The sequence below is a fragment of the Dermochelys coriacea genome, chromosome 1 (assembly GCF_009764565.3).
Source record: "Dermochelys coriacea isolate rDerCor1 chromosome 1, rDerCor1.pri.v4, whole genome shotgun sequence".
Lineage (NCBI taxonomy): Eukaryota > Metazoa > Chordata > Testudines > Dermochelyidae > Dermochelys > Dermochelys coriacea.
Window position 1 is genome coordinate 42,836,960 of NC_050068.2, and position 26,126 is coordinate 42,863,085.

Below are 26,126 nucleotides of genomic sequence, written 5' to 3' on the forward strand. Positions count from 1 at the left end.
TTGGATTTGGGAGCTCTGTCTATAATGGACAGGCACCGTGTTTTTCATTATAATATTTTTTGCATGATTTTGACATTCATCCTTAAAGTCTGCTCCATATGTTGTTCTACTACAATCACACGTGCAATCTACGTGACTGATGGGAAAGCAATGGCACTCCTTTCCATTCTGCATGGATTTTTACATTCTGATGTCCGTGCAGCACTAAAATGTCTAGACAAAACTGAAGCATGTACAGTACACCCTCACTATAACAAACCCCTGGGGATCCAAGCCATTTTTTCAATATAGCCAGGGATTTGTTCTAGCGATGGGAGGGTCGGGGAGAGGAAGAGATTCTCCAGCCGTGGCTGAGGCAGAGTACTCCTTCGGCACCAGGGCTGCTGCAGGAGCTGACTGTTCCTCCAGCAGCCTCGGGGCTAGAGGTGGGATCCAGCAACCATATTTGCTATAGCCCAACTTTCACTATTGCGAAGGGCATTATAGCAAGGCTCTACTGTATTCTAACTGTAAGGGACAACAAATATAAGTCAAAATATTTATCTTCTCTATTCTGAGCACACGTGAACAGGTGTAGCAGTTTTCTGGTTGGATCCATATCTTAAAGAAATCTATCACATGGATTTTTGTCCTTCCCTGTATTCCGTATCAAAATACTGTACTTCAAAGCTGATATGCTAGTCTCATTCAGTGCTGTATTTGGGATTATAATGTTGCAGGATATAAGAAGTCTGTCAGTAAATCAAACCAATCTGTGTGCATATTTGAGTTTGCATATATATTAGGTTAATTTCTCTTCATAGTTACACGCTGATGGATTACCATTGTGGGATTCTGAGGACCTTCCTTTTGTGAAGAATAGTAAAACTTCTTTTCTTCAAGTAGTAATGACCACAGATCCAAACCATCCTGATTTAATAGAAGGATCGCTACTCGAGATAAATGAATAACGTTTAACTCTCAATTTAAATTAGAAGGACACAATTTTCATTATACCTCTGATGGTTGTCAGCTAGTTCCCTCTTCAGCAAAAGGGTTTATCCCTCAGCCAGTGACTGACAGGTCTCAGTTTTGACTGTACAGATACAAATAAACAAGGCGCATTGTAAGATCTGTGGACCTTCCTATTTGAAGAGAGGAAATGCTGTGATAAGCTTTTATACATAATCTTGTTGTCTTCCCTGTGTAGAAAGGAACCAAACCAAAATGTTGGGTTATGTGGCATTTCTTCTAAGTCCTTGTCATGGCATTTTCATTAATATTTAATAGATAAAATTCATTTTGAGGGTGACAAGTTTACTTTAAAGTTTTGGTGTTTAGAATGCATGACGCTTGGTGGCAAAAATTTTAACTTGAGCATTTATGCCTCAACAAAATGTCTTAAGAATGATTTTCATTGTTGTAGGAGCTCCTGCTGCTACATCAGCCTCTACCACAGGTTTTAGTTTAGGGTTCAACAAACCTGCAGGATCAGCCACACCATTTGCTTTGCCTGTTACTTCTACCTCAGCAGGTGGCCTCTCGCTTTCTTCTGCTCTTACATCAACTCCTGCAGCAGGTAAGGAAATCCTGTTTTTGCACTCCGCACTGCATTTTGCACTCAGGCATTTCAAAGTACTTTACAAGCATTCTGAAACAGATGAGCATCCTTGCTGTTGATATGATTATTGCCTGCCTTTTACATGTGACTAATCTGAAACACAGAATTTTAGTGACTGGTTGAGCTTCACTGGTGTTGATGTTAGGAATCCTAGCATAGATGGGTCAGGGTTACTATCATTGTTTTAAGCCCAGTATTGATTAAATGCTCAGAGTTGCTTTTAAGCACCACATCATCTGGTAGGTTCTTTTTAGGTGATGACTCATCTACACCAGGGTTTCCAGTATTGCCAATACCAGTGGAGCTCAATTGTATTGGCAGTGGTGAGAAATTGTTTTTAAAAACAATCTTCCAAGTGTAGAAAGGGCATCATAATGCTGAAAATGGTTAATATTTACTGTAATGAGACAAATGGTTTTGATAACTGTTGAAGCATGATGGAGAATATGTACCTCCGGTAAGATGTCCCATGCTTAACATACTAATATGCAGTTGGTACCTTCTCCATATATGCATACCATATTTTCCATAATCAAGTGTTCATTGATAGCTACATCAGCTAACGTATGTGTGTACACCAAAGCTGTTCACCGCGCTTTCCCACATTCTCGTTAGTCAAGATGCAGCAATATTTCACCTTTTATTCTCTGCCTGCTCCAAAAAACACAAATCAAGTAGAAGTTTTAAAATCACAATTAACTGTTGTTTTTAGCTTCTACTGTGTGAGAGACTTTGATGTTCTGCTGGATCTAGTTCTGCATGTAGGTGAAGATGACTAAGACCAAGATTCCACTTAATTTGCAGCAACCAGTACCTAAATTGTCAGATTCTGCAGCATTCTAATGGAAATTCTTAAAATTGTTTGGTAGCTTCAGATAAACTTGAATAAAGTAAATTTTGATTGAATTACATTTTAAAATGAATATTACAGTCAGTACAGTTGCCCCCTGTTGGTGATGATTAGGGCCCTACCAAATTCATGGTCCATTTCATGGCCAGCGGGTTTTTAAATTGGTCAATTTCAGATGTTTACATCTGGAATTTTACAATGTTGTAACCGAGGGGGTCCCGACCCAAAATGGGATCTGGGGGGGCAGTCCCATGATTGCCACCCTCACTTCTGTGCTGACTAGGCAGCAGCCTCAGAACTTCCTGCAGTTAGAGCAGGTTCCTGGAGGTGGATAGGATATCGCCCTTACTGCTAGGAATGCCCTAGCTGGGGGCTCCTAGCTGTCAGTCCAGGCCAGTGACAGATTAAGGCAGGGGCCCCCTGGAAAAATGGGTGCCCAGCACCAGGGTGGAAGCCCCACTGGGTCACCCCAAGCCCCAGTAGGAGCTCTGGGGAAAGAAGCCCCAAGCATGGGTGCCCCGACTGCCCCGAACCCTGGTTGGGGGGCAGAAGCCCTGACTGTGGGCTGCCCTGAGACTGTGTTGGAGCAGCAGAGACACTGCATTTGCTGAGGAGGGTGGAAGTCCCAGGCCCTGGCTGGAGTGGGTGGGGGGTGCGGAAGCCTTGAGCCCGAGCTGCCCTGGTGGGGGGTGGGCGGAAGCCCCAAGCATGGGCTGCCCCGGCTGCAGCTGGCAGGAGCGGAAGCCCCCAGCCCCGGCCGGAGCCACTGGGGGAGGAAGCCTGGATCCACGGCAGGAGCCACCTGGAGTGGGGAGCCAGAATTCCTGATCCTGGGCTGACCTGGTTGGAGCGACAGGGATCAGAAGCCCAGAGCCTGGGCTGCCTTGGCTGGGGGGGCTGCGCCAATCCCTCGCTGGATCAGGGGGAGGCCCCAAACCCAGGCTGCTCAGGCTGCAGCTTCCAGGAGCAGAAGCCCCCAGCACAGCAGGAGATACTGGGGGAGGAAACCAAGAGCTCGGTGCTCAGAGCTGTAGCAGGAGCTGCGGGGGCGGGAGAAGGGTCGGAAGCCCAGAGCCCAGCTCCTGGGCTGCTGCAGCGCAGAAGTAAGGGTGTACCACCCTCCATTTCTGTGTTGCTTCTGGAGATAGCTCTGATCTCCCCACCAAGAGCATCCATGCAGGGGAAGGACAATAGGACAACTCCTGCCCCTCCCCAGCGTGGCCGGTCTAGCAGCGAGGAGCTCCTAGCTCCCAGCATCAGGGGAGATCAGATTTCATGGGGAAGGGCTGATTTCATGGCCGTGAAATTGATAGGGCCCTAGTGATGATACTGAATTTAGTTTATTGCTGCAGATTTCATTCAGTGTTAACTCTCCTTTATGATGAATGAGGCGGTTCACACCTGTGAGGAGTAATTTTAGGCTGTCTGCGGACTGTATAGTTTGTGTATTAAGGATGGTTTAATTCTTTCTTTTAATTTCAGGTTCTACTGGCTTTACATTAAATTTGGGTGGGACAGCTGCCCCAACTACAAGTGCATCCACAGGCCTTTCGCTGGGAGGAGCCTTAGCTGGTTTGGGAGGTACACTCTTCCAGAATGCAACCACAGCAGCAACAGGTGAAAATAGTTTTATTCTTTTCCCACTGCTATTTCATAATGCTGAAACACAAGTAATACCATGTGGTTACTGTAAAACTTAAATAAATAATTCCCTCTGAAACTTTTGCATTTTCCCTGAATGTTACTAGTCTTAGCAAGTCATAAAATACCAGACAATACAATTACCTTCTAAATATTCTGTTTCTTGCATCTTAATTTAATTTTGGCAGCTTTCTCCAAGAATGTAAGTATTCTTCCATTACTCCTGGTGGAATTCTGCAACAATGCATGTGTGCAGAATTCATGTCCCCCGCAGATTTCTTTGCTTCCCTTCAGAAAAATGACTTTTTAATGGGGAAGCCACAAAAGCAGTCATGCACCACTCCCCAGCAGCGCAGGTGTATTGTTTTGGGTGCCTGGAGCAGCCAGCAGAGAGGTAAATCACTGCAGGGCTTGGGGGTGCCCCAGCCAGTGGCTCCTACCCTGTGCCAGGCTAAGCTGCTAGTCCCGGCTTGGCTGGGGAGGACAGAACTTTTCTCTTTCCCTGCAAGGAGCAGCCAGGGCTGGGTCAGACCCACCCCCAGAAAACAGGGGCGGCAGGTTTGTAGAAATGTTGGTGGTGCCCGGAACCCGCACGTTCCCGCCCCCCCCCCCCCACCTGCCTAAGGCTCTGGGAGGGAGTTTGGGTAGGGAGAGGAGGTCTGGGGTGCAGGCCCTGGGCTGGGGCAGGAGATTGGGGTGCAGGATGGGTGAGAGGTTGGGCTCTGGGAGGGAGTTTGGGTGGGAGAGGGGGTGCAGGATGGGGTAAGGGGTGCAGGCTCTGGGATGGAGTTTGGGTGTAGGCTCTGGGTTTGGGCAAGGGGTGGAGGTGCAGGAGAGGGTGAGGGGAGGGAGTTTGGGGGCAGGAGACGGTGTGTGAGAAGGGCATGGGGGTGCAGGCTCTGGGAGGAAGTTTGGATGCTGAGTGCAAGCTCCGGACAAGGGCAGGGCGTGGGGCTGCAGGAGGGGGTGAGGGGTGCAGGATCTGGGAGGGAGTTTGGGGACTGGAGGGGGTGCAGGCTCTGGAATGGAGTCTGGGGGCCGAAGGGGGCGGGTGCAGGCTCTGGGAGCTGGAGGGGGTGGGGTTGCCTGCTTACCTGGAGCTCCTTGGCAGGGCGGGCCGGGACTTTCCATGTGCTGCTACCCCCAGGCACTGCCCCCACAGCTTCCCATTGGCCGCAGGGGCACATGGGGTAGGACACAGACCCACCCCTCCCAGGGGCTGCAGGGAGGGGCCAGCAGTCACATGGAGCGAGCAAGCAGGAAGCTGCTCTGGTGGTGAGTGGGGGTCCTGGGCTGTTTTAAATGGCCTGGGGGACACGCGGGGTGGGGGCACCCAGGGCGGAAGGTGGGGCCGAGCGAGAGACCCAGCCTCAGACAGTGCTGGAGCCAGCCCCATGGTGCAACAACAGCCGGTACTGGGATGGCAACGTCACCAGCACCATGATGTACATCGAAGGGGTCGACAAGGGCCTTGCTCCCTGCTGGAATATTCCTGGTGCCCAGGCACCACGGGCCCATAGAACTCGCCGCCCATGCCAGAAAACTCACTGACTGCAGGAAGTTACGCTTAATCCCCCCACTTCCTTCCCCCATCACTCCTCAGCTGAGGGGGGAAGGGGAGAATGGCTCCCCCATCTGACCAACCCCTGTGCATCTGGACCCACCTCATACCCAGATCTCCTCACCACCTGCACCCAGAAACCCCCCTTGATTCCCTCTTGAACCTACACCCCTAACAAGCCTCATACTTTGCATCCGGAGCCCCCCTGCACCCAGACCCCCTTGCCAAGCCCCACCTCCCTGCATCTGGACTCCACCCCTGGACTGAGACTACTCTCTGCACTCAAACCCCCACCCAACATGCACCTGGGCCACCCTGACTAGCCCCCTTCACTCAGATCCCCGCTCCACTGAATCCCATCAAGCCAGCACTCAGACCCGCACCCTACCAAGCCGGCACCTGGACCCCCTGCTAAGCACTCCACACCCAGACCCTCTCCCTCCCCCCCCACTGAGCCCCAACCATCTTCACCTGGACTCCCCTGCAGAGTTCTATTGTGTCTGCACCCCAGTTTATCCAGATCCAACCCCGCACCCAGACCCCCCATCAAGCTGCCCACACCCAGATTGCCCAACACAGAACCCTATCACCACAGACCTTGATCTCCTCACACTAAGCCCCGCCATACTTGGATTCTGCCGGGAAAAGCCAGACTGCCTACATCTAGTGTCCTTGGCACGGAGGGGTAGGATCCCGGGGTGTTTCTGGGGCAGGCCTGGTCCTTGCACTGTGTCAGGGTTGCGTGCAGCTTTACCACCAAGTCCATGTTCCGGGCGGGGGGACCACGATTATCTCCCACCTCTGTGCAGTCAGTGGCTTGTGCTCCCTACTGCCATGCTGGAGCCTCCACATTTATTTATTGACAAAATGTGCAGAGTGCAGAATTTTAAAATATTATGTTCAGAATTCTTAATTTTTTGGTGCAGAATTCCCTCAGGAATATTCCATGAAGTAGTTACCATAGCTGCCATAGGGCTATTTGGTGATCATAAATGGAAGGGGAGGTGTTCTATGAAATAATCTCTTCAAGATGTGGTTTGCACTATGAAATGCTTTGAGAACTCTTAGTGTAAAATAGTCAGTGGTCCCTTGTTTTAGCAGTGATTTTTGTGAATGAATTTAGAAAACCTTTGAGCTCCAGGACTGTAACTTTAAATCCCCTTTGTTAGATGGGGACCCCTTCCAGCCCCGATGTCCAGGAACAACAACTTGGAGAAAAACGTAATATATACCCCTCTACCCTGTGCTGCTAAAAGGGCGGGTGCTGTTCCTGGATCCAGTGTGGGGTGGAGTGAGGAGCACTCCAATCTTTCATATTGGCCTTAGATGTCTAATAAATATGGTATTTTTCCTTTTTAATATATTGCAGTAGTGCCCTGTGATCTTAGTCAGGCTTGGGCCTCCAGTGTGCAGGGATTGTAAAAATACAGGAATTCATTTTCTTTATTCTGAAACACTTAGTGTAGTTGCTGTATGGAATGGAGCGCTTTACTTTCTCCCTTTGGCTGATGTGGGAAGGTGAGATCTCTTCATACCCTTTCCTAGCTACTGGGAGAAATGCATCAAATTGTTACTTTCCTTAAAAACTTCTAGAAAAGATGAGAGATTCCCACTGTCACCCTCTTGTTCACACTCCCCCCAAATAATCCTCATTTACAGCTGTAGGAAGGGCTAACTGCTAAGTGATGTTTATAAGAATTTTGTTCACTGCTTCTCAGAGTGCTGGAGAAGGCCTCCATGAAACTAACAAGATCTTTTTGTAAACTTCGGTCAGTTGCTGTCTGTTGGCCACTGGCCATACAAAAGACTAATGGCTCAAATTTTCAATGCTGGCTGCTTGTTATCTTGCATATAAAATGCAGTTAAGTGGATATGGAGCACTCCATTCACTGTGTGGAAATACTGTTTTAAAATAGTATATTAATCCTGCGAGAGGCAACATGACACAAGTGATGAGGCAGATAAAGATGTTAAAATTAGATATTTGGAACATTTAGCTCATAGAAGAAATTGTTTTTCTTCTCTTTACATTATTTTCACTGAACTTCTTGACCCAAATATAGCTAAACAAATCCTGAAAACAAGATGACATACATAAATGTAATCTCAATATATTGAAGCTAAAATACTAAATTCTGTGTTACTGAAATACTTTTTGGGTTATTTGTAGGACTTGGACAAAATGCTCTGAGTTTGACTCTGGGGGCGACTTCAGCTCCTTCAACTACTGTTAATGAAGGTCTTGGTGGCATAGATTTTAGTAGTTCTTCAGATAAAAAGAGTAAGTTGATGCAATACTGTTTTTCTGTAATTTTTATGAAACCTTGGAAAATACTTGCTATAAAAATTCTGTTTGAAAGCACATAGTTGAAAGATGTTAGAGAGGAGACATTGATGGCTTGTTTTTTCTAACTCTCAATGGACACTGTAAAAAAAAAAAAATGTATTTTGAAAATGTCTTTAATAATCCAGGGTTGTTTTAAGATTGATAAAGCTAAAAAAGAAATAATGCAATGTAGTTGTAGCCATGTTGGTCCCAGGATATTAGAGAGACATGGTGAGCAAGGTAGTATGTTTTATTGGACCAACTTCTATTGGTGAGAGAGACAGAGCTGGGAAAGGTACTCCCAGCATCACAGCAAACTGTGTGGTGGAACAGATTGTTTAGTATACGTAGTTAGCACATATTGTAAGGGACCATTCAAAAGATGAGCTGGGGGGGTTACATGAATTACCTTGCTAGACATAGGCACTGATTCTATGGGTGCTTGGGGCTGGAGAGGCCACAGCAAAAAAATAGTGGGTACTCAGTGCCCACCAGCGGGCCCCCTCCAATCAGCTCCTCCCCACCTGTGCCTCCTGTCCACTGCAATCATCTGTTCAGAGGCATGCTGGGGGAAGGGGCAGGGTCAAGCATGCTGGGGGAAATGAGGAAGCCTGAGGAAGTGTGCTGCTAGACACTAAAAATCACCGATTGAACAGAAACACTAAATTTACGGCTTATTACTACAGTCTGAACCACCTAACCCCCTCTCTTTATCCTATAACTGCAGAGGTGTTAACAAGCCATGCTACCTTGAATAGTCCCTTACAATATGTGCTAACTACTTATGGTAAACAATCCCTTCCACCTTGCATTTTACAGTGAAGCTGGGAGTACCTTTCCCAGACCTGAAGAAGAGCTTTGTGTGGCTCAAAATGTTGTCTCTCTCACCAACAGAAGTTGGTCCAATAAAATATATTACCTAACCCACCTTGTCTCTCTAAAAGAAAATTAGTAATTTACTCTTTGCACTTCTCTTGCTGTTGCAATTTGACTAAGTTTTCAACTATTTTAACTTGTAGATTCTTCTACATAAATATAGTGCAACAATATTTTGCTTGCAAACGTGGTGTAATACAATGCGTCTGGCTGGATTGTTGGCAGCAAGGATCAAACTTGGGATTTCTGAATCTAAAAGTTTGAGTCTCTACAGGTCTGTTGCGTCAAAGGCTGTGTCAGGCTCACACATGTTGACATGTACTGACCACTTGGGAGTGCGGGGGAAATAGAGCTAGACTATAAATATGTGTTGCAAATGCAAAGAACCTGTTTGAAAGCAACTTTCTTTCATTGCAATGAATTTTAAAAATCATGGAAGCATTTCTAATCATGTGGGGTTTATGTAACTCTCCTTCAAAGTTGATTAAAATAGTCTGTAATCTTCTTATTGTCTTTCTAATACTTTACAATTATATTTTTTTAAATAATTCCTTAACAAAAATATTACATCAAAAGCAATTACAAAAAAATACTTTCATGGTTACAATACACTTTTTGCCAATTAGTAAGTAATGTTTATGGTATTGATATGAGCATACGTTAAGGGAGTTTGGTCTTCCACTTCCAGTGTCAGACATTAGCTAAACTAGTTATTCCCAGAGTTTTAAAGCAAAGACAATGCATTTTCTTCAGTGTTCACATTACAGTTAAGTAATCTCTTGGTTTTTGGGGGGAGAGGGTAGTTAAGAGCAGTTGTTCAGGGTTGCTATTCCAAAGGCTGAAATAGTAGAGTAGCAAGTTAGAAACCATATAAAATCCACCCTTGTGAGTCTTACTTGAGCCGGCAGAAGTTTTATATTGTTGAAGTATTGCTCTGTGACCCTGGTGGAGGGTATGTATTGCATATTTTGTGAAAGAAGGCTCTGCTAGAGGAGTGTACCGGTACAGTGGGAGATGTGGATGACACTTATCACTTAAGAGCCATATAATTACCTATTATCATAATATCTGACTGCCTCAGAATTATTAGGTTTCAAAGTAGCAGCTGTGTTAGTCTGTATTCACAAAAAGAAAAGGAGTACTTGTGGCACCTTAGAGATTAACAAATTTATTTGAGCATAAGCTTTTGTGAGCTACAGCTCACTTCATTGGATGCATTCAGTGGAAAATACAGTGGGGAGATTTATATACACAGAGAATATGAAACAATGGGTGTTACTATACACACTGTAAGGAGAGTGATCACTTAAGATGAGCTATTGCCAGCGGGGGGGGGGGGGAAAGAAAATCTTTTGTAGTGATGATCAAGGTAGGCAATTTCCAGCAGTTGACAAGAACGTCTGAGGAACGGGGGGGGGCAGGAAATAAATATGGGGAAATAGTTTTACTTTGTGTAATGACCCATCTACTCCCAGTCTCTATTCAAGCCTAAGTTAATTGTATCCAGTTTACAAATTAATTCCAATTCAGCAGTCTCTTGTTGCAGTCTGTTTTTGAAGTTTTCGGCCCTATCTGCCGAACCATCATTCCTGTTAAGAAGATCCTTGTCTGTAAAGTGCCATGAACTACAGTGATGCTGTCTAAATAAGATAGATAATAAGTGTATTGGGGGTGGTGGAGGAATAGAAACCTGTAATGAAGAAGGAGGGGAAGAGTCAATTAAATTTTCTTCCAACGGGGCTGACCTCATGCCCTGAGCCAACATGCATTGGGGTGAGTGATAATTATCAGTCCTTCCCCCCCAAAACTTCTTAAGGCTTATTTTGCTTGACAGTTGTTCAAAGTATCAATTCTTATATAAAATTATCTGTATCTTCTAGGTGATAAAACAGGAACAAGACCAGAGTAAGTATGTTTAGTATTCCTCTTTACATTATAAGGTTCTTAGAAAATAATGAAGCTTTAAAATGTTTCTTCTATTTTGTTTCTTTGGCCTTTAAAAATTCCTGTGTACTGTGAAGATGCAGTTATCGTTGTTTAACAGGTTATGGGAGTTAACTGTGTTCTAATGAAATTGCATAGGACTCAAATAGGTGGAGAGGTCCCATAAACCACAAAATACAGATCCAGTGTTCTGGTTATTACTAATTTAGTTTGTAATAGCACCAAAAGTGTGCTAGATGTTTTCCAAATGCAGAAGGGGCATAGTCCCTGTCTTGAGGCATATGTAACCTTAAATTTGTTTAGTTTAGCTTCATATAGAAGGTGGTATTTAGAAGTCGGAGTTCCAAACAGAGAGAGGGGACTCCTGTGGTCTCTTTCTTCCTGACTCTGTTGCAGACTCATTACATGCTTTTTGGAAAATCTCATCGTACTCATCTGTAAAATTAAACTCTTGCCAAACGCTGAAGAGGTTGGTCTAATAAGATACTACCTCACCCATCTTATCCCAGTGAAGAATTAAGTAAGTTGGTGCAGTTCTTCACAGTTGGTTTTATAAAAGGAAATTCAAATCATTATTACTTACTATAGCATTCATAAATTAGATACAAACTTGAAAAGCATATTTACAGCTTTTTGACTCTTTAGTAATGGGGTAACATTGTTTAGAAGTACTGTGTGTTTATGAATGCATATATTGTCTTTTGGCAGAGATAGTAAAGCACTAAAGGATGAAAATCTACCTCTAGTAATCTGTCAAGATGTAGAAAATCTCCAGTAAGTATTTTCCTTATACTAGTTGGGATAACCAAATAATTATACATTGTCATGCTTTAAAGCAACAAGTGGTTTAATCACACTTTTAAAAATTGTTTAAAAATAGTGAGGATACACTGCTTATCATTTGACGGTACAACATAACCCATCTAAATATCTTCTGTTGAAGTTCCAATTTTAGAATGCTGGGAGTGATGGTGAAATTATGGTATAAAGTAGGTCTGTAAAAGAGACAAAAGCCAAAATTATCACTCGGTATTGGTGGTTTGGGATTTCATCAAGATTAATTTTATTTTTATTAAAACAATACTCAAGAGGCAGAACATTTGTGTGTTATACCAATAAAATAAAAACCAGCAGGATGTTATTAAAGGGGATTAGACAAAATGCCACACTTATTGTGAATGCAGAAAGAATCATAGTAAGCAGTTAGTTATAGCTATAACATTCCATTCAATTTCATATTTATACACACACACACTCTCCCTCCCTCTCTCTCTCTGTGTGCAAGGTTGTTATCATAGTTACCAGCCTTAGAGGTTTGTTCTTCGGTTCTCCCATCCTTGGGACTGTTGGGTGGATTCCGGTCTGCCCTTCAGGGGTCTTCTGGTTGTTTCCGCTTGACGCCTTCTTTGGCCGATCAACCCTGGATTCTTAGGCTGGCACCTCCCTGATCATTCAGTTATTATCCACACCAAGCATCCATCCACATACATCTTCTATCTCTATTTTAATCACAATTGTTAACAAAGCGAGATAAATACAACAAAAGGGCGGGGAGTCTCTATGTGCTGTTTCTGTTACAAAGTATCCCTTAGACTCTCTCTCTCTCTCTCTCTCTCTCTCTCTCTCTCTCTCTCTCTCTCTCTCTCTCTCTCTGAGTGTGAGTAGTTGTTGTTACAAAGTATTGCTCTCAGAACAGACTTTGTCTTAGGATGTACTAACACAATTAGTAGCTTGCAAGTTTCACACAGAGAAGGAGAGAAACAGTAAAAACAAGAGACGAAAAACCAAGAGACCTCTTAATTAATAATACCCTGGAATTTAAATTATGAGGGATCAAACTCATTTGTGATTTTAAGACAGAACTTCTTTAATATGATCCAACATGTGTGCTTTAAATGTAACAAATTAAACTTCTACTTCCTATTTTTTTCAGGAAATTTGTGAAAGAACAAAAACAAGTGCAGGAAGAAATTAGTAGAATGTCTTCCAAAGCAATGCTTAAAGTACAGGAGGATATTAAAGCTTTGAAACAGCTTTTGTCAGTGGCTGCTAGTGGACTACAGAGAAACACGCTTAATATTGACAAATTGAAAATGGAAACTGCCCAGGTATGTTAACAAATGAGTATCTTTTTGTTAATTCAAATCAGTAAGCACATGATTTCACATAAGGTGAGAGGCATTCAATGCTGTCAATCATTCTAATATTAGAAGTTCAAATTACTTGTATATTGACCAGAAAATGAAAGATGAAAGGTTGGATCAGTTCTTGTAAATGTTAAGGGTATGTTTAACTAGCGAAGAAAAACCCATGGCCGGCCTGTGCCAGCCAACTCGGGCTGGTGGGGCTCGGACTATAACGGGCTGTTTCATTGCAAGACCATGCAGGGTGGGAGGGTTCTAGGGTTTGGGCTCCAGCCTTAGCCAGGAAGTCTACATAGCAATGAAACAGTCCTTCAGCCTGAGACCTGCAAGCCCAAGTCGGCTGGCATGGGACAGCTGCTGATTTTTCTTCGCTATGTAGACATACCCTGAGATTCCCAAGAGAAGAACACTTAAAATAGAAATCCTATAATCACTTTTATAATCAGATGTAGGGATATTAACTACGAAGTTAGTAAAGCAGCAGTAAAAATTGAATTTTCTTTATTAATAGTACAACAATTAAGTCTGGATCTAGTTTATTTTGTCACCTTTACTACTTATATTGCTCACTTGGGAAATATTTCTGCAGGGCAGTGTCTCTTAGTATAGAAGCAGATTAAAGATTATGCTTTGATTATCCTGATTGGAATAATAAATTGAATCTGCATTTTCTTTCATATTCTTAATTTAAAATGATTTAATAAAATCTAATTATCACTGTAAATGTTAGACTTTAATAAATGTGGCATTTTCAAATCAGTCTGGAATGACACCGGAATACCTTATCTCCTGTTCGTTAGCAGTTGTGAGAGCTAGAAGTAACTTCCTTGCTGTTAAGCTAGTTTGTGGTCTGCTCAATCCGAGCTTACTAGTATTCTTTTCAGTCACTGATGGTTCAAGGTTGTAAGAAAGCAATGAAATAAACAAATGCAAGGGTTTAGATAGTTTTCACTTTGTCTGGCAATTGGACATGGTTCTATACAACATGCACTTGGTATGTAGCTAACTTTAAGTGGGATGCTTGTTGGTCTAAGTCTTCATCTGGGGGGACTGTGGCAAGGTGAACACTGCTAGCCTCTAAAGTGCTTCCTTAAATTCAGAGTTAAAGGATCTGTAGCACTTTATTTTCCACTACGCTCTTCAGGATTTTGCTTGCTTTGCTACTACCAACTGTGGTATGTAACCTGTCACTTAAATCGGCCTCTGTACCTGATGACTGTAGGATAGCTAATGTAATGCCAATTTAAAAAAAGTCGCCAGAGGAAATGCTGGCTGTTACTGAAATTAGGCTTTTGGCCTGTATCTGGCAAATTTGGTTGAAACTATAACAGAATTATCAGTTGCACTGATGAACACAGAATGTTGTGGAGGAATCAGTATGCCTTTTGTAAAGGGAAATGATGCCTGGCCAATCTATTAAAGATTTTTGAGGGCTTCAGTAAACATGTGGACAAGGGTGATGCACGGTATATATTTACTAGAACTTTCAGGAAGCTGTTAACAAGGTCCCTCACAAAAGGTCATGGGATCAGAGGGAAGATTGTCTCATGGATAAGTAAGTGGTTAAAAGACGGGAAACAAAAGGTAGGAATAAATTATCGTTTTTCAGACTGGAGCAGAGTTCCCCCCCAGGATCTGTACTGGAACAGATGCTGTTCAATATATTCATAAATGATTTGAAAAAAGGGGTAAACAATGAGATGGCAAAATTTGCAGATGATAAAAAATTACTCAAGATAATTAAGTTCAAAGCAGAGTGCAAAGACTTGCAAAGGGGTTTCACAAAAATGGGTGATGGAACAACAAAATGGCAGATGAAATTCAATGTGGATAAATGCAAAGTAATGTATATTAGGAAAAAATCGCAACTGCACATATGAGATGATGGGACCTAAATTAGCTATTACCGCTCAAGAAAGATATGTTGGAGTCATCGTGGGTAGTTCTCTGAAAACCATCTGCTCAATGTGCAGCAGCACTCAAAAAAAGATAAGTGTTAGGAACCATTAGGAAAGAGAGATAATAAGAAAATATCATAATGTCGCTATATAAATCCACAGTACACCCACACCAGTTCTGGTTGCCTCATCTCAAAAAGGAGTTTAGAATTCGGAAAAATACAGAGAAAGGCAATAAAAATGATATAGAACTGCTTCTGTATGAGAGATTAAAAAGACTGGGATTTTCATCTTGAAAAGAGATGCTCAGGGGGGGATATGAAAAAGTCTATAAAATCGTGAAAGGTGTGGAGAAAGTGAATAGCGAAGTGTTAGTTACCCCTTCACATAACACAAGAAGAACCTGGGGTCAACCAATGAAATTAATAGGCAACGGTTTTAAAACAAAAGGAAAATACTTCTTCACAGAATGCACAGTCAACCTGGGAAACTTGTTGCCATGGGATGTTTGAAGGCCAAAAGTATAACTGCGTTCAAAAAAGAATTAGATAAGTTTCTGTAGGATAGGTCCATTAATGACTATTAGCCAAGGTGGTCAAGGACCCAACCCCATACTCTGGGTGTCCTTAAGCCTCTAAGTGCCAGAAGCAAGGACTAGATGGCGGGATGGATCACTCTGTAATTATCCTGTCTTGTTCATTCCCTCTGGAGCATCTGACATTGGCAGCTGTTTGAAGACAGGATACTGGGCTAGATGGACCAGTGGTCTGATGCAGTATGGCCGTTCTTATGAAACCAGTCAACATGTGATTTGTACTCTAAAATGAAAATGATGCTGGTCCTATGACTTATAATAAAGTACTTTCTTCAACTATAAAATTGTGGTTTCTAGAAGTTCAGTGGTATGTTCCCATAGAAGAATACAGTGAATACAGATTTTTTTTCTTCTGCTTCCACAGGGTTGTGTTTTCAGATGTTGGCTAGTCAAAACAGCTAAGAATAAACAAGTACAGAACTAGATAGTGAGAGATTCTTATTACTACAGTTATTAGAAGGTACTACAGTCAAATCACAGAAGTGTGTATCCTGTGATTATAATACTCTGAAAAGGCCGTCAGGAAGGCTTTTGTGGAAATGTTAAAAATATAAACAAATAGTTTACGATTGGGTATGCTTTTAAAAATAGACAATCAGGTAATCTGTTTTCTTGTTTCTTCCTTTTTGGTGTGCTATTTCCTCCCATTCCCCTAATCTTCCCTATTGAAGTCTAGGAAAAAATATAAAATGATTTTAGATGAAGTGGAAATTAAGTTTAGTTGTGATAGTATAGTACAGCGTTTCCTAAACTTCTGAAAACTGAATCACCGTTCAGGAAAGTGAAATCAGTTGTTTCCTCTTCGGCATTGGTATGTGTTGTGTTAAAGTTCTGTCCATCTTAATATGTGTCTTTGGCAACCCCATTCCCTGACATTCCAGGTTTTGAAAATATCTCATTTAGCAGATTTACACATCCATGCCTGAAGGTTTAACATTAAACACTGCATGCCAAAAACACATCCGAGGAAAGAGCCCTCTGTGAAGAAGTAGTAGCGTTAGATTTTTTTTTTTTTCTTCAGAATTCATCTTTCTTATAGAACTATAGCATGCAGTCCTTTGTTTTATTCACTTCATTTGCTTATTTAGGAACTGAAGAATGCAGAAATAGCATTAAGAACACAGAAAACTCCTCCTGGTCTTCAACATGAAAATTCAGCCCCAGCAGAGTAAGTTAATGCATCTAACAGAATCTTGAATTAGCCGTCAAAAATACATTACTATCTGTCTTATAAATAGATTTGTATGTTGCAGTGTGTAATCTATTACTCCTTTGATAGAGGCATCTGATAACAATATTAAAGTATACCTATAAAAGCATAGCGTATATTAAATAATTAAAATCACAAATTGACCCAGGATCAGAGGATTCCAACATGGCATCTGATCAGTGTCCCTCTAATCCGATATCCTATCCCCTACATTGACCAGCAGTGGAGAGGAAACTATCTTTATGTAGTACTCTGTCTCCCTTTAAAATGTGAACTGTATATACTTCTGTTTTACGCTAATCTGTTTTAACATTTTGTTGTATGCCTTATTGCATGTACTGCATGTTTTACTGAACAAATGTAACTGTTAAGTGTTTTTTTTTTTTTACTGATTCATACATCACCTTCAGGCAGAGGAAACATACTTTCTCTAGCATTGGAAAGAGAGCAATATAAAATATGCTTAACTGGAATACTGACCACTGCTTAAAATGATATTGATAAGTCCTGTAGTTTGGTGTAGATCTAAATAGTAAAAATGAAGTTGCAAAGGAGGGAAATTCAACAAGTGGGATCTGATTCTTCTGTTCTAGCTACTTCAGGATCTTGGTTGAACAGTTTGAAGTACAGCTGCAGCAGTACAGACAGCAAATTGAAGAACTGGAAAATCATCTTGCTACTCAAGCAAACAATTCACATATAACTCCACAAGGTAAAAAGTTCAATTTTAATGTTTTTTACAGAAATCCTTTAATATACATTTCCAACACACAGAGTATTTGTTACTTTTATTCTTTAACTATCAGGGTTTCTTAGTTAACTTTCAGAAATTATTGTTGATATGGATGTTGAAGTCACCCAATACAGTAAGTTTTAGGAACTTAAGCACCAGCTCAGACAACTTTGACAGGAAGCCTGGGGCCTGAATTCCCACTTTAATTCTATCTTTGGACTTGCACCAGGTGGATACACTGAAAGAATTTCAGTTTTGTTTAGGAAGAGACCTGCATCTGAAATGTTATGCCAAATCACAGCTATCCTACTTATCTGACTTTTTTGGCTTACTGAGAAGAGTGCCCCTGTAGACAGAGCTAGATTAACATTGGTCCAGTAGTTGTATCTAGTCATGTCTTGGAACTACATTGAGAATTAAGGGCCTCCTCTGTGACTACATCATGGATGGCTAACTTTTTAGTGAACTTTGAATATTCAGAGTCATGAAATTTTGGGTTTTAAATAAGCATTCAAAATACAAGAAAATTTGGCTCATTTTGATGCATCTTTTATTGGTATTGACAAAACATACTGGTCCAGTAGAGCTAAAATTTGGGCAGGTGAAATTCAAGTAAGAGGAGAAATAGGCAAACTGTTGTGAATAGCATTCCAAAATATAATTCCGTCCTTTGTTGACTTAATAAGTCCAGACTCCTCTTTAAATAAAGAATATTACTTTACTCCCACACAGATCCTTTTGTTTTACAAGAAATATAGTGCTTTTTTTTTTTTCTTCATAGGTTTGCAGCAAGTTACATCATAGAGCTGGTTGTTTTTACCCTTGTTGCAGTATAAATACTAAATTAATTAATTTGTCTCAATATTGCTGTAAGACTATGAATTTATTGCTGATATACATGTTTTACAGATTTGTCTATGGCTATGCAGAAAATTTATCAAACATTTGTAGCTCTAGCTGCACAACTTCAATCAATACATGAAAATGTAAAGGTAGGTTATACTTCAAGATTATATTTTCATATGTATTTCATAACCAAAAACACTGCAGGCCATTATTCATGTCAATATTTCTATAACACTTCTCCTTTCTGTTTTTAAACAGCATTGATTTAAACTATTCATTTAAGCTTTTTAAAGTGATGCTGCTAAATAAAAAGTTCATTCGCTGATGTGGGAGCTGGAACATATCTTGTTCAAGTAGTGAGATAGGCTGGTTTAAACTATTTATAATAAGTGGCAGAAGCTGTGACCACTGTATTTAAGGTTGCATAATATTTCCCATTTATTCCCCTGTCTTTTCAATTGCTTGTAACTTTCTGAAATTTTGGGGGCTGACATTTTTTATACTTTCTCTTTGCATAATGAGTCTTTTTTGACAATTCAAGCAAAAATGAGTTAGTCATTTGAATATGAGCAGAATCGGGAAAATACAGATTTCCAGTTGTATAGTAATTTTGCAAAATAGCCCTTGAGTGTTCTGGTGAAAACAGCATTCTGGGTTCATTGCTGGTTGAGATTCAGTGGCTTCTTTAAGGGGGGCTCTAGTACAGCCTCTGCACGCGCAAAAAAAAAAAAAAAAGTGTGCAATATGGCCTATTTTCTGAGGATCTAAAAATCTTTTTGTGGGTAAGAATGAGAAGTCTACATTAAAACAATTCTCACATTGTGTAAGTTCCTCAAATTTCACATATCCTTGTTGTGTTTGGGGCTATGTCTGTACAACTCACGAATTCTCTGAAGTTTTGAAGTCAATTGCCAGGCTGTAAATTCCATTTTGAGTGTGCAGCCTTTTGCCTACTCTGTGATCTGTTTACCTGCATGTTGGGTTGAGATTCCAGAGGCTGGTGGTAAAAGCATAACAAAATAGTCATTGTGCTGAAGTGCTCTTCAATGAAACGTAATTGCTTAATAGACTAGCTCCTCATATCCAGGAGAACTCCTTTGTCAAGGGGGATGGTGCCATGGCAATGATATTAGGTGGCAAGGGTTTGTGCTCATGTGGGAAAGCTGGCAGGGATGTCACGTGACAAAGGAGAGGCTAAAAGATTTAAAAGGGCAGAAGCTAGTCTGCTCAGGAACCATTTTTCTCTAGTCCATGAGGGAGAGACCAGCAGCTTAGTTGCTGATCACTAGTGCCCTGCAAATCCGCGGGTATCCTCTTTGTATCCACAGATACGGATACCCGCAGACGGTTTTTGCAGATCAGAGCGTGGATGCGGATACAAATTTTGTATCTACACAGGGCTCTGAAGCACACGCTCACCCAAACAGAGCAGCTGTCACCCAGCCTGCAAGCTCTAGCTCAGTTCTCTGAATCACGCAGCAGTGTGCTGGGCGTTCTGGGAGGAGTTGTCCCCAGCTTGCTTGGAGGGAGGAGGTAAACTACAACTCCCAATAGGGAGTGAGCCAAGCACCATTTTAAGGGTGGGATTGTTCTTTAAACAAGCAGGCGGCAATGGCTATGTGCATTACAGGGTGTGGTGTAGGGGTGTCTGAGCCCTCCACGGGAAGGGCAGCACTGCATAGAAGGACCCAGAATTATAGCCTCCCTACCCAGAGTAGGGAAGGAGGTACGGCAGGGGCAGAGCAGGCGGCAAGGCAGGAGGTCTATGGGGAGAAGTGGGACTGGGGGTAAGGGGCAGTTGGGGGTTTGATACAGCCCTGCATCACTGCTGCAAAGTGACCTATGGAGCTGTTTAGAGTCTGGCAAATCCACGGATATCTGACAAGGATACCCACAGACCATTTTTGCGGATCGCGGATACACCTTTTTGTATCCGTGCAAGGCTCTATTGATCGCTTGAGCAGATGAAATGGGATAGGGGTGGGAGTGAATCCCAACAGGACTGGGAAATGGGAGATGCTGTATTTCCTTCAGTACAGACAGAAGGAAAGACATAGGTAAGGGAGAAAAACAAAGAAAGCAAAGGGCAGCAATAGTGGGTTTTGAAGTTCAGCATGTTTTCCCACTCAGTGATACTGAATGCCAAAATAAGATACTTAAGTTTTGTTACTACATACAGATTATATTCTACGTGGGACCAAATCCTCCACTGATGTAAATCAAGTGGAGCAAGCTGTGTGGATTTACACCAGTTGAGAATTTGGCCTCGATCTGTGTGAAAGCCTTTTCGTTGACATCAGTGGTTAGCTCCAGATTGCTGGTAACGTAGTCATAAATAGAAAATTAATTCAGTCCTCCAAATCATGAGTTTAACACCCCTAAACTAATGTGAACAATGTTTCTTTAATTATATTAAAATGTATTTAACTGGTAACTTGCCCCATGACTAAACTATTCAGTTCTTACCTGAGATGTACTGAACTAAAATGACTTCCCACTCCTTCTCTTTCAGATGCTCAAAGACCAATACCTTGGCTACAGGAAAACCTTTCTGGGAGATGCTATGGATGTGTTTGAGGCAAGACGAGTAGAAGCTAAGAAATGGCAGAGTGCCCCACGTGTTATTACTGGACCAACCCCTTTCAGCAACATACCAAATGCAGCAGCCGTTGCCATGGCTGCCACACTTTCTCAGCAGCAACAGCCTGCTACAGGTCTGAATGCATTCAAGTTATAGATTACTAGTGTTACAACAATAGTCAGTTTGTGTAAACTTTTATATAAGGTCTTCCTTTGTGTTAGCTTAAAAATCAAAAAAAATGTAAGTTATCAATACATAGCTAATAGAAAATGCAGGGTAGACTTAGCAATAATTATATACCAGATAGATATTTAATCTTGTGAATTTATTTGTATGAGTGATATTTTACTGTATTCCTCTAATTACCCCTTGGAATGTGAGTCTTCATTCTTAAATGACATCTTTGAATATGAGTAATATAGCATCTTTCCAAAATTGTATGATTGTATAGTAAACAATTTTCAAATTGGGGGGAGGGAGAAATGAATCCAAATGCATATTACATTTTTCTTATGTAAAATGAATGATGCATTTTTATATAGCACTTTGAAATTGTAAATTGAAATTGCTACAAAACAGAGAGGATAGTGGAGCTTAAGTATGTAGAGTAGAAGGAAAGAATGCTTGGCCCATTGGTTTCTTGTTTTTCTAATTTCTTTAGAAGGATGGTACTAAAACAGTTGCTAACAGGCCATTGACTGTTGTGACTGAACAAGAACAGAAAAAGTGTGTGTGTATTTGTGTGTGAAACATATCGTGTGTGTGTGTGTGTTTGGCCCAATGTACACATGAGGTGACTGGAAGGGAAGCCATTTAGGCTGTCTTAGTTGACATGGTCAAAATGCACTTCTAGTCATATTAACCAAAATTTCAAAGCTGGGTACCTGAAGATAGGCATCTTGCTAGAAGTGGTCTGATTTTTTTTTCCAAAGGAACTGTGCACCTCACATTGTCACCTTTGAAAAATCCAATCATATCAATGGCAGATGCACAGTCCTTTTTAAAAATCATGCACTTTTGTTAAGGAGCCTGAACGTAGATTTAGGTGCCGAACTTCAGACGCCCAGTTTGCAAATTTTGAGATATTCCTCTATTTTACCATTTGATTTCCTCCTGAAATGTTCTTTATCCTAGATGCGCTAATCACCTCAGCATTTTATTCCCTTCTTTGTGCTCCATCTTTGCTTTCTTTGCCCACAATGCTTTCAGTGCTGGCATCTGGCCAAGCAGAGGAATATATGTCTTTGCCCAGAGAGTCATTCAAAAATCATCTGTAAGGATTGCTCTCAAGTAATGAGATTATCCATTATCTCCTGTAAGTAGAAAGCTTCATATACTTCCAGCCCTGGCCCCTATGAAGAGTGAGGAACCAGGTCCAATTACATGTAAACCAAAATACATGGATCACAACAAAAGGGAAATAATGATAAATATAGATTACATCTAAATCTCAACTGTAATCCACCAAGAGTGTTTCTACTGATGACTATAACTAAAAATTGTGGAATTATTCTCTAGGTGCATTGACCTATACAGTAAACTTCTTTTAAGCATGTAACAATCTGAAATGACTCCAGATTCTCTCTCCTGTTTGTTTTATATAGAGAGGGATGTGTGGATTCTGCAGCCCTAATAGTTACCAAAAACTGCATCTCTCCACTCACCGTTTTCTTGTCTTTTATGATCCTTTCATTAGTCATTAGAGGATTGATTGTCACACTACTTAAGATGTCCTAGTCATGTGTCCTCATTACCTCTGGTGAGGGGTTTGAATTTCCTTTCTCGGCTCCAGAGACAAAAGAACTACTAGTTGAACTATCACATTAAGAAAATGTCACTGATAGAACTTTTTCAGTATGAATGTCCTTTCAGCAGTATGGGTGAGAGAATTGAAAAGTTGAGCTATTCCAACTTCCATAGGATAAGGCAGTTTATATCTTGAGGTACCCTCAATAACTTTTTTTGCGGTTAGTAATAAAGTCTCTGCTCATATTTTGTTGGATATCTCAGAAGTGCCAGCAGGTATAGATGTGATCATGATCTCTGATGCAGATGGACTCAGGCAACCAACCTTTTTCATGTATGCCACCAAAAATAGGTGGCAGTGACTTAAGGTTACCACTAATGGGGATCACACTATTACCATAGAAAGTCATTCAGTCTCCCCATAAAACACATAGAGGACTTGGCTGTAAACCACTGAGGTGATAGATGTTTGGACCACTGTCTGTTTAGCGGAGGAAATAGCAGAGGAAAAGATGTCATTTGGCCTTCTACTGTAATAAGGTTCAAATCTTGCAAAGACTTAAGCATTCACTTAACTTTACACATTGTGAGTAATCTCATTGACATCAGTGACTACTTATAGTGCATAAAGTTAAGCAAGTACTTAAATATTTGCAAAATCAGGGCCCAAAAGAGCAGGAATATAAGGAATGAGAGGAGGCCATGACAAGTGGACAAGTGTTTGTCCAGGTATCTCTCTCACACATGCAATCTACTGTTCTTCCCCATGATCTCTTCACAAAGACTTTTCTAAAACAAGAAAATTAATCTGGGCTTTTAAAGTTTGGCCAAAAAAAAAAATAGTAACACACAGTACTCTAAATATCAAGAGTAGGGGCTTTTGTTCTTGTATCTAAAAATATATTTGATGTTTACATGGTATAAGGCTATTCCTTAAAGTTAATTTAGATTTAGCGAACTACTCATCTATCTCTGAAGGAAGGCAGAGACCGTAATTTTATTTTTTAGTTCACATTCAGAAGTCAAGTTTTAACAAGCATTGTTAAAACTACACTTAAGCCATGTCTGCACTAAACTTTTCTCTTAATTTCACATTGTTACTCTTAGTGCAGCATTACAATTGGTGGAATGCTGGTTGTACTAGTTAGATCAGCAACAAGTGCTCTTACTACTCTCTCATTTAGCCCTGCAATGAGCAGTCTTTAACAAGAGGGTAGTTTAAAATGCCAGGGGGCAGTTTACTCTTAGTGCTACTGGTGTCAGTAGTAATTGTGAGAAACGCAAAGAGAAAATAAAAAGCCTAGTGTCATTACAGCCTTACATGTAATAGGATGGAACTGATCTAACATTCTGCTGGTAAGGCTAAGTTCGCTTAACCAAAGTAATACTTCTCTTCATTCCCCCAAAACATTTAATTATTCTTGTTTTAGCTGGGGGGGAAACTAAAGTCAAAACATGATTAAGATATTAGCTACGTTTTGACTTCTCAACATGAAATTTAAGTGAGAATGGGATACTTTAATAAAATCTTTACAGCACTTAGAACTTTATTGTAAAATTTGACCTGGACATAGGTAAAATGTCAGTGTATTACTCTCAGAATGAAATCTGAATTGTGACACTAAACTTGGTCTTGTGTTTGAACCAATTATGTGATGAACTCTGTAAAATGTCACATAAATTTAAACTATGGTATCACTTTGGTAGGGAATCTTGTTGACCTACTGTCTAACTGGGTTCATAGTAGTAAGTCTTATTTATTAAACTAAAAATGCTCTTCAGGGCAAAAAATAGCAGGTTTTAAAATATTGTTAAAATTATTGTTTTAAGGATTTTTCTCATAACTTATAATAGCCAAAGGTGACAATGTTTGCTGGTACTTTTGGCATGGAGGATCTTTATCACTAGTCTTTTGCTATTGAAAATTATGTATGTTTAACTAATAGGTTTATAAATTATGACAATGCCTTCAGAATTTTATGGTACAAAATGAACAAATATACCACAGGCCTGCTCAATGAAAAGCTTGTCAGCTTTAGGAATGAAATCCTGTTTTATATAACTTGAATATAGGTGTTTTAGAATAATACTGTTTTACTGATCTAAAAAGCATGTTACATTTAAAAACAAGCATGTCTTGGAGGACTCTGGTGTCTTCATTCTATTCTAAGGTCTTCCACCAACAGTGCCTCCTATTAAGGTAGAAAATTGAGAAGGAACTGGACACATTTTTCTGTTTTTTAGTTTTAGAGGTCTGAGTTGTGTGGTTTTTTGTTTTTTTTTTTTTTTAATTTTCTTTGTACTGAAAACATTTCTAAAGGAGCTGCTAGGTAGATATTTCAGTATTTAAAATAAACTGGATATAAACAAATTAGTTTGAGGTTACTCCATCACTTTTATTTTAGAAAAATACTTTAAGGGCCTCAGCTAATATGAAATACAGTGCATACTACTTACCTGGAACAATGACAGAACTTAACTTCCCAAATAGCTACTTAATCGCAGACTGCAAATTCACAGCTTTAGTTGCCCTTATAAATTTTAGTTTAACACTACTTTGAGTACACAGACCTCATTCTGCATTGGATCATTTAAGGGCTTTGTTGTGTTCCTTGCAAAAGTGTTACCACTTAATAAATACAGTGCCTTCTACTTAATTCAAACACTAATTGAGTCACCATTTGACTTTCTCAATCTCAAGAACCAAATAATTTGTATTCAAAATACTACCACTAGCTCTTTTTTTATTTTAATTTGCTTTAGATGAAAATTGCTGGTTATAGAAATGTTAACAAGTAAGACGAAAATTCTGAATAAGAACCAAAAGATAACTAAAAATAAAATGACTACAAGATCTTATTTGTTCCAACATTGTTGGCAAAGACATTACCATGTACATTGCATTCTGTGCTATGTATGCTGGTGACCATATGGCTTACAGTATTGCCTTTTTAAATTATAAGAATGTACTTAACTTGGGTTAAGAGGTAGGCACTGTATTTTATCTTGACAACTCCTTAAACTTCCTAACTAACGCACTGATAACTGTGTTTGAAAAAGACAGGAATATGAAGATTGTACTGTGAAAACTGTTGAATCATTTTCATAAATTATTTATCAGCGTTAATTACTTTTAGATTTTTGTAACGTGTTAGTAACAGGAGGGGCTAGCAAGGTGATTCTGTTCTCCACAAGAAAAACAAACTAAGGCTATAAATTTAAGCTTGGCAAACTGAAAATGGGTTTTTGACAATCCTGCATTTTAGTGTGAACATGCAGGGTAATTGCTGTCTCTAAAAAAATTTTAAATGATGGGACAAACTTCTGAATTTGAAATTTTGAATGTATCTAACTAGTTAAGGTACACAATTGTGCCTTTGTAAATGTTTATTTAAACAGGTGGTTGGAATGGTGTAATGTAGCAAAGCTTAACAGAACTCAGTTATTTTGTGTGGAAAAAGTTTGAATTGTCATGTTGTGTAATTGACTTGCTTTAAAATGAACAATAAATTTAATAAAATAAAGTCATTGTCTTGTTTTTTATCTACTTAATGTTTGTTTAAATTTGGAAAAAT

At 40.5% G+C, this 26,126-nt stretch overlaps 1 protein-coding gene across 5 annotated transcripts in view; it reads left to right on the plus strand.

The window, feature by feature from the left end:
* Positions 1–26,126, plus strand: part of NUP58 (nucleoporin 58) — a 52,116-nt gene that overhangs the window by 5,995 nt on the left and 19,995 nt on the right. For 4 of the 5 annotated variants that reach the window (XR_006277628.1, XM_038369513.2, XM_038369520.2 and 1 more), the window contains exons 4-13: positions 1,406–1,558; positions 3,933–4,067; positions 7,823–7,933; positions 10,735–10,759; positions 11,507–11,572; positions 12,732–12,906; positions 16,524–16,603; positions 17,239–17,357; positions 18,288–18,370; positions 20,737–20,938. Coding sequence is in view for 4 of the 5 variants with exons in the window: in XM_038369513.2 (XP_038225441.1) it covers positions 1,406–1,558; positions 3,933–4,067; positions 7,823–7,933; positions 10,735–10,759; positions 11,507–11,572; positions 12,732–12,906; positions 16,524–16,603; positions 17,239–17,357; positions 18,288–18,370; positions 20,737–20,938 (1,149 nt within the window). In the remaining variant the exon portion in view is untranslated. The remainder of the gene's footprint in view (positions 1–1,405; positions 1,559–3,932; positions 4,068–7,822; positions 7,934–10,734; positions 10,760–11,506; positions 11,573–12,731; positions 12,907–16,523; positions 16,604–17,238; positions 17,358–18,287; positions 18,371–20,736; positions 20,939–26,126) is intronic. The other variant, XM_038369531.2, reaches the window with a different exon arrangement.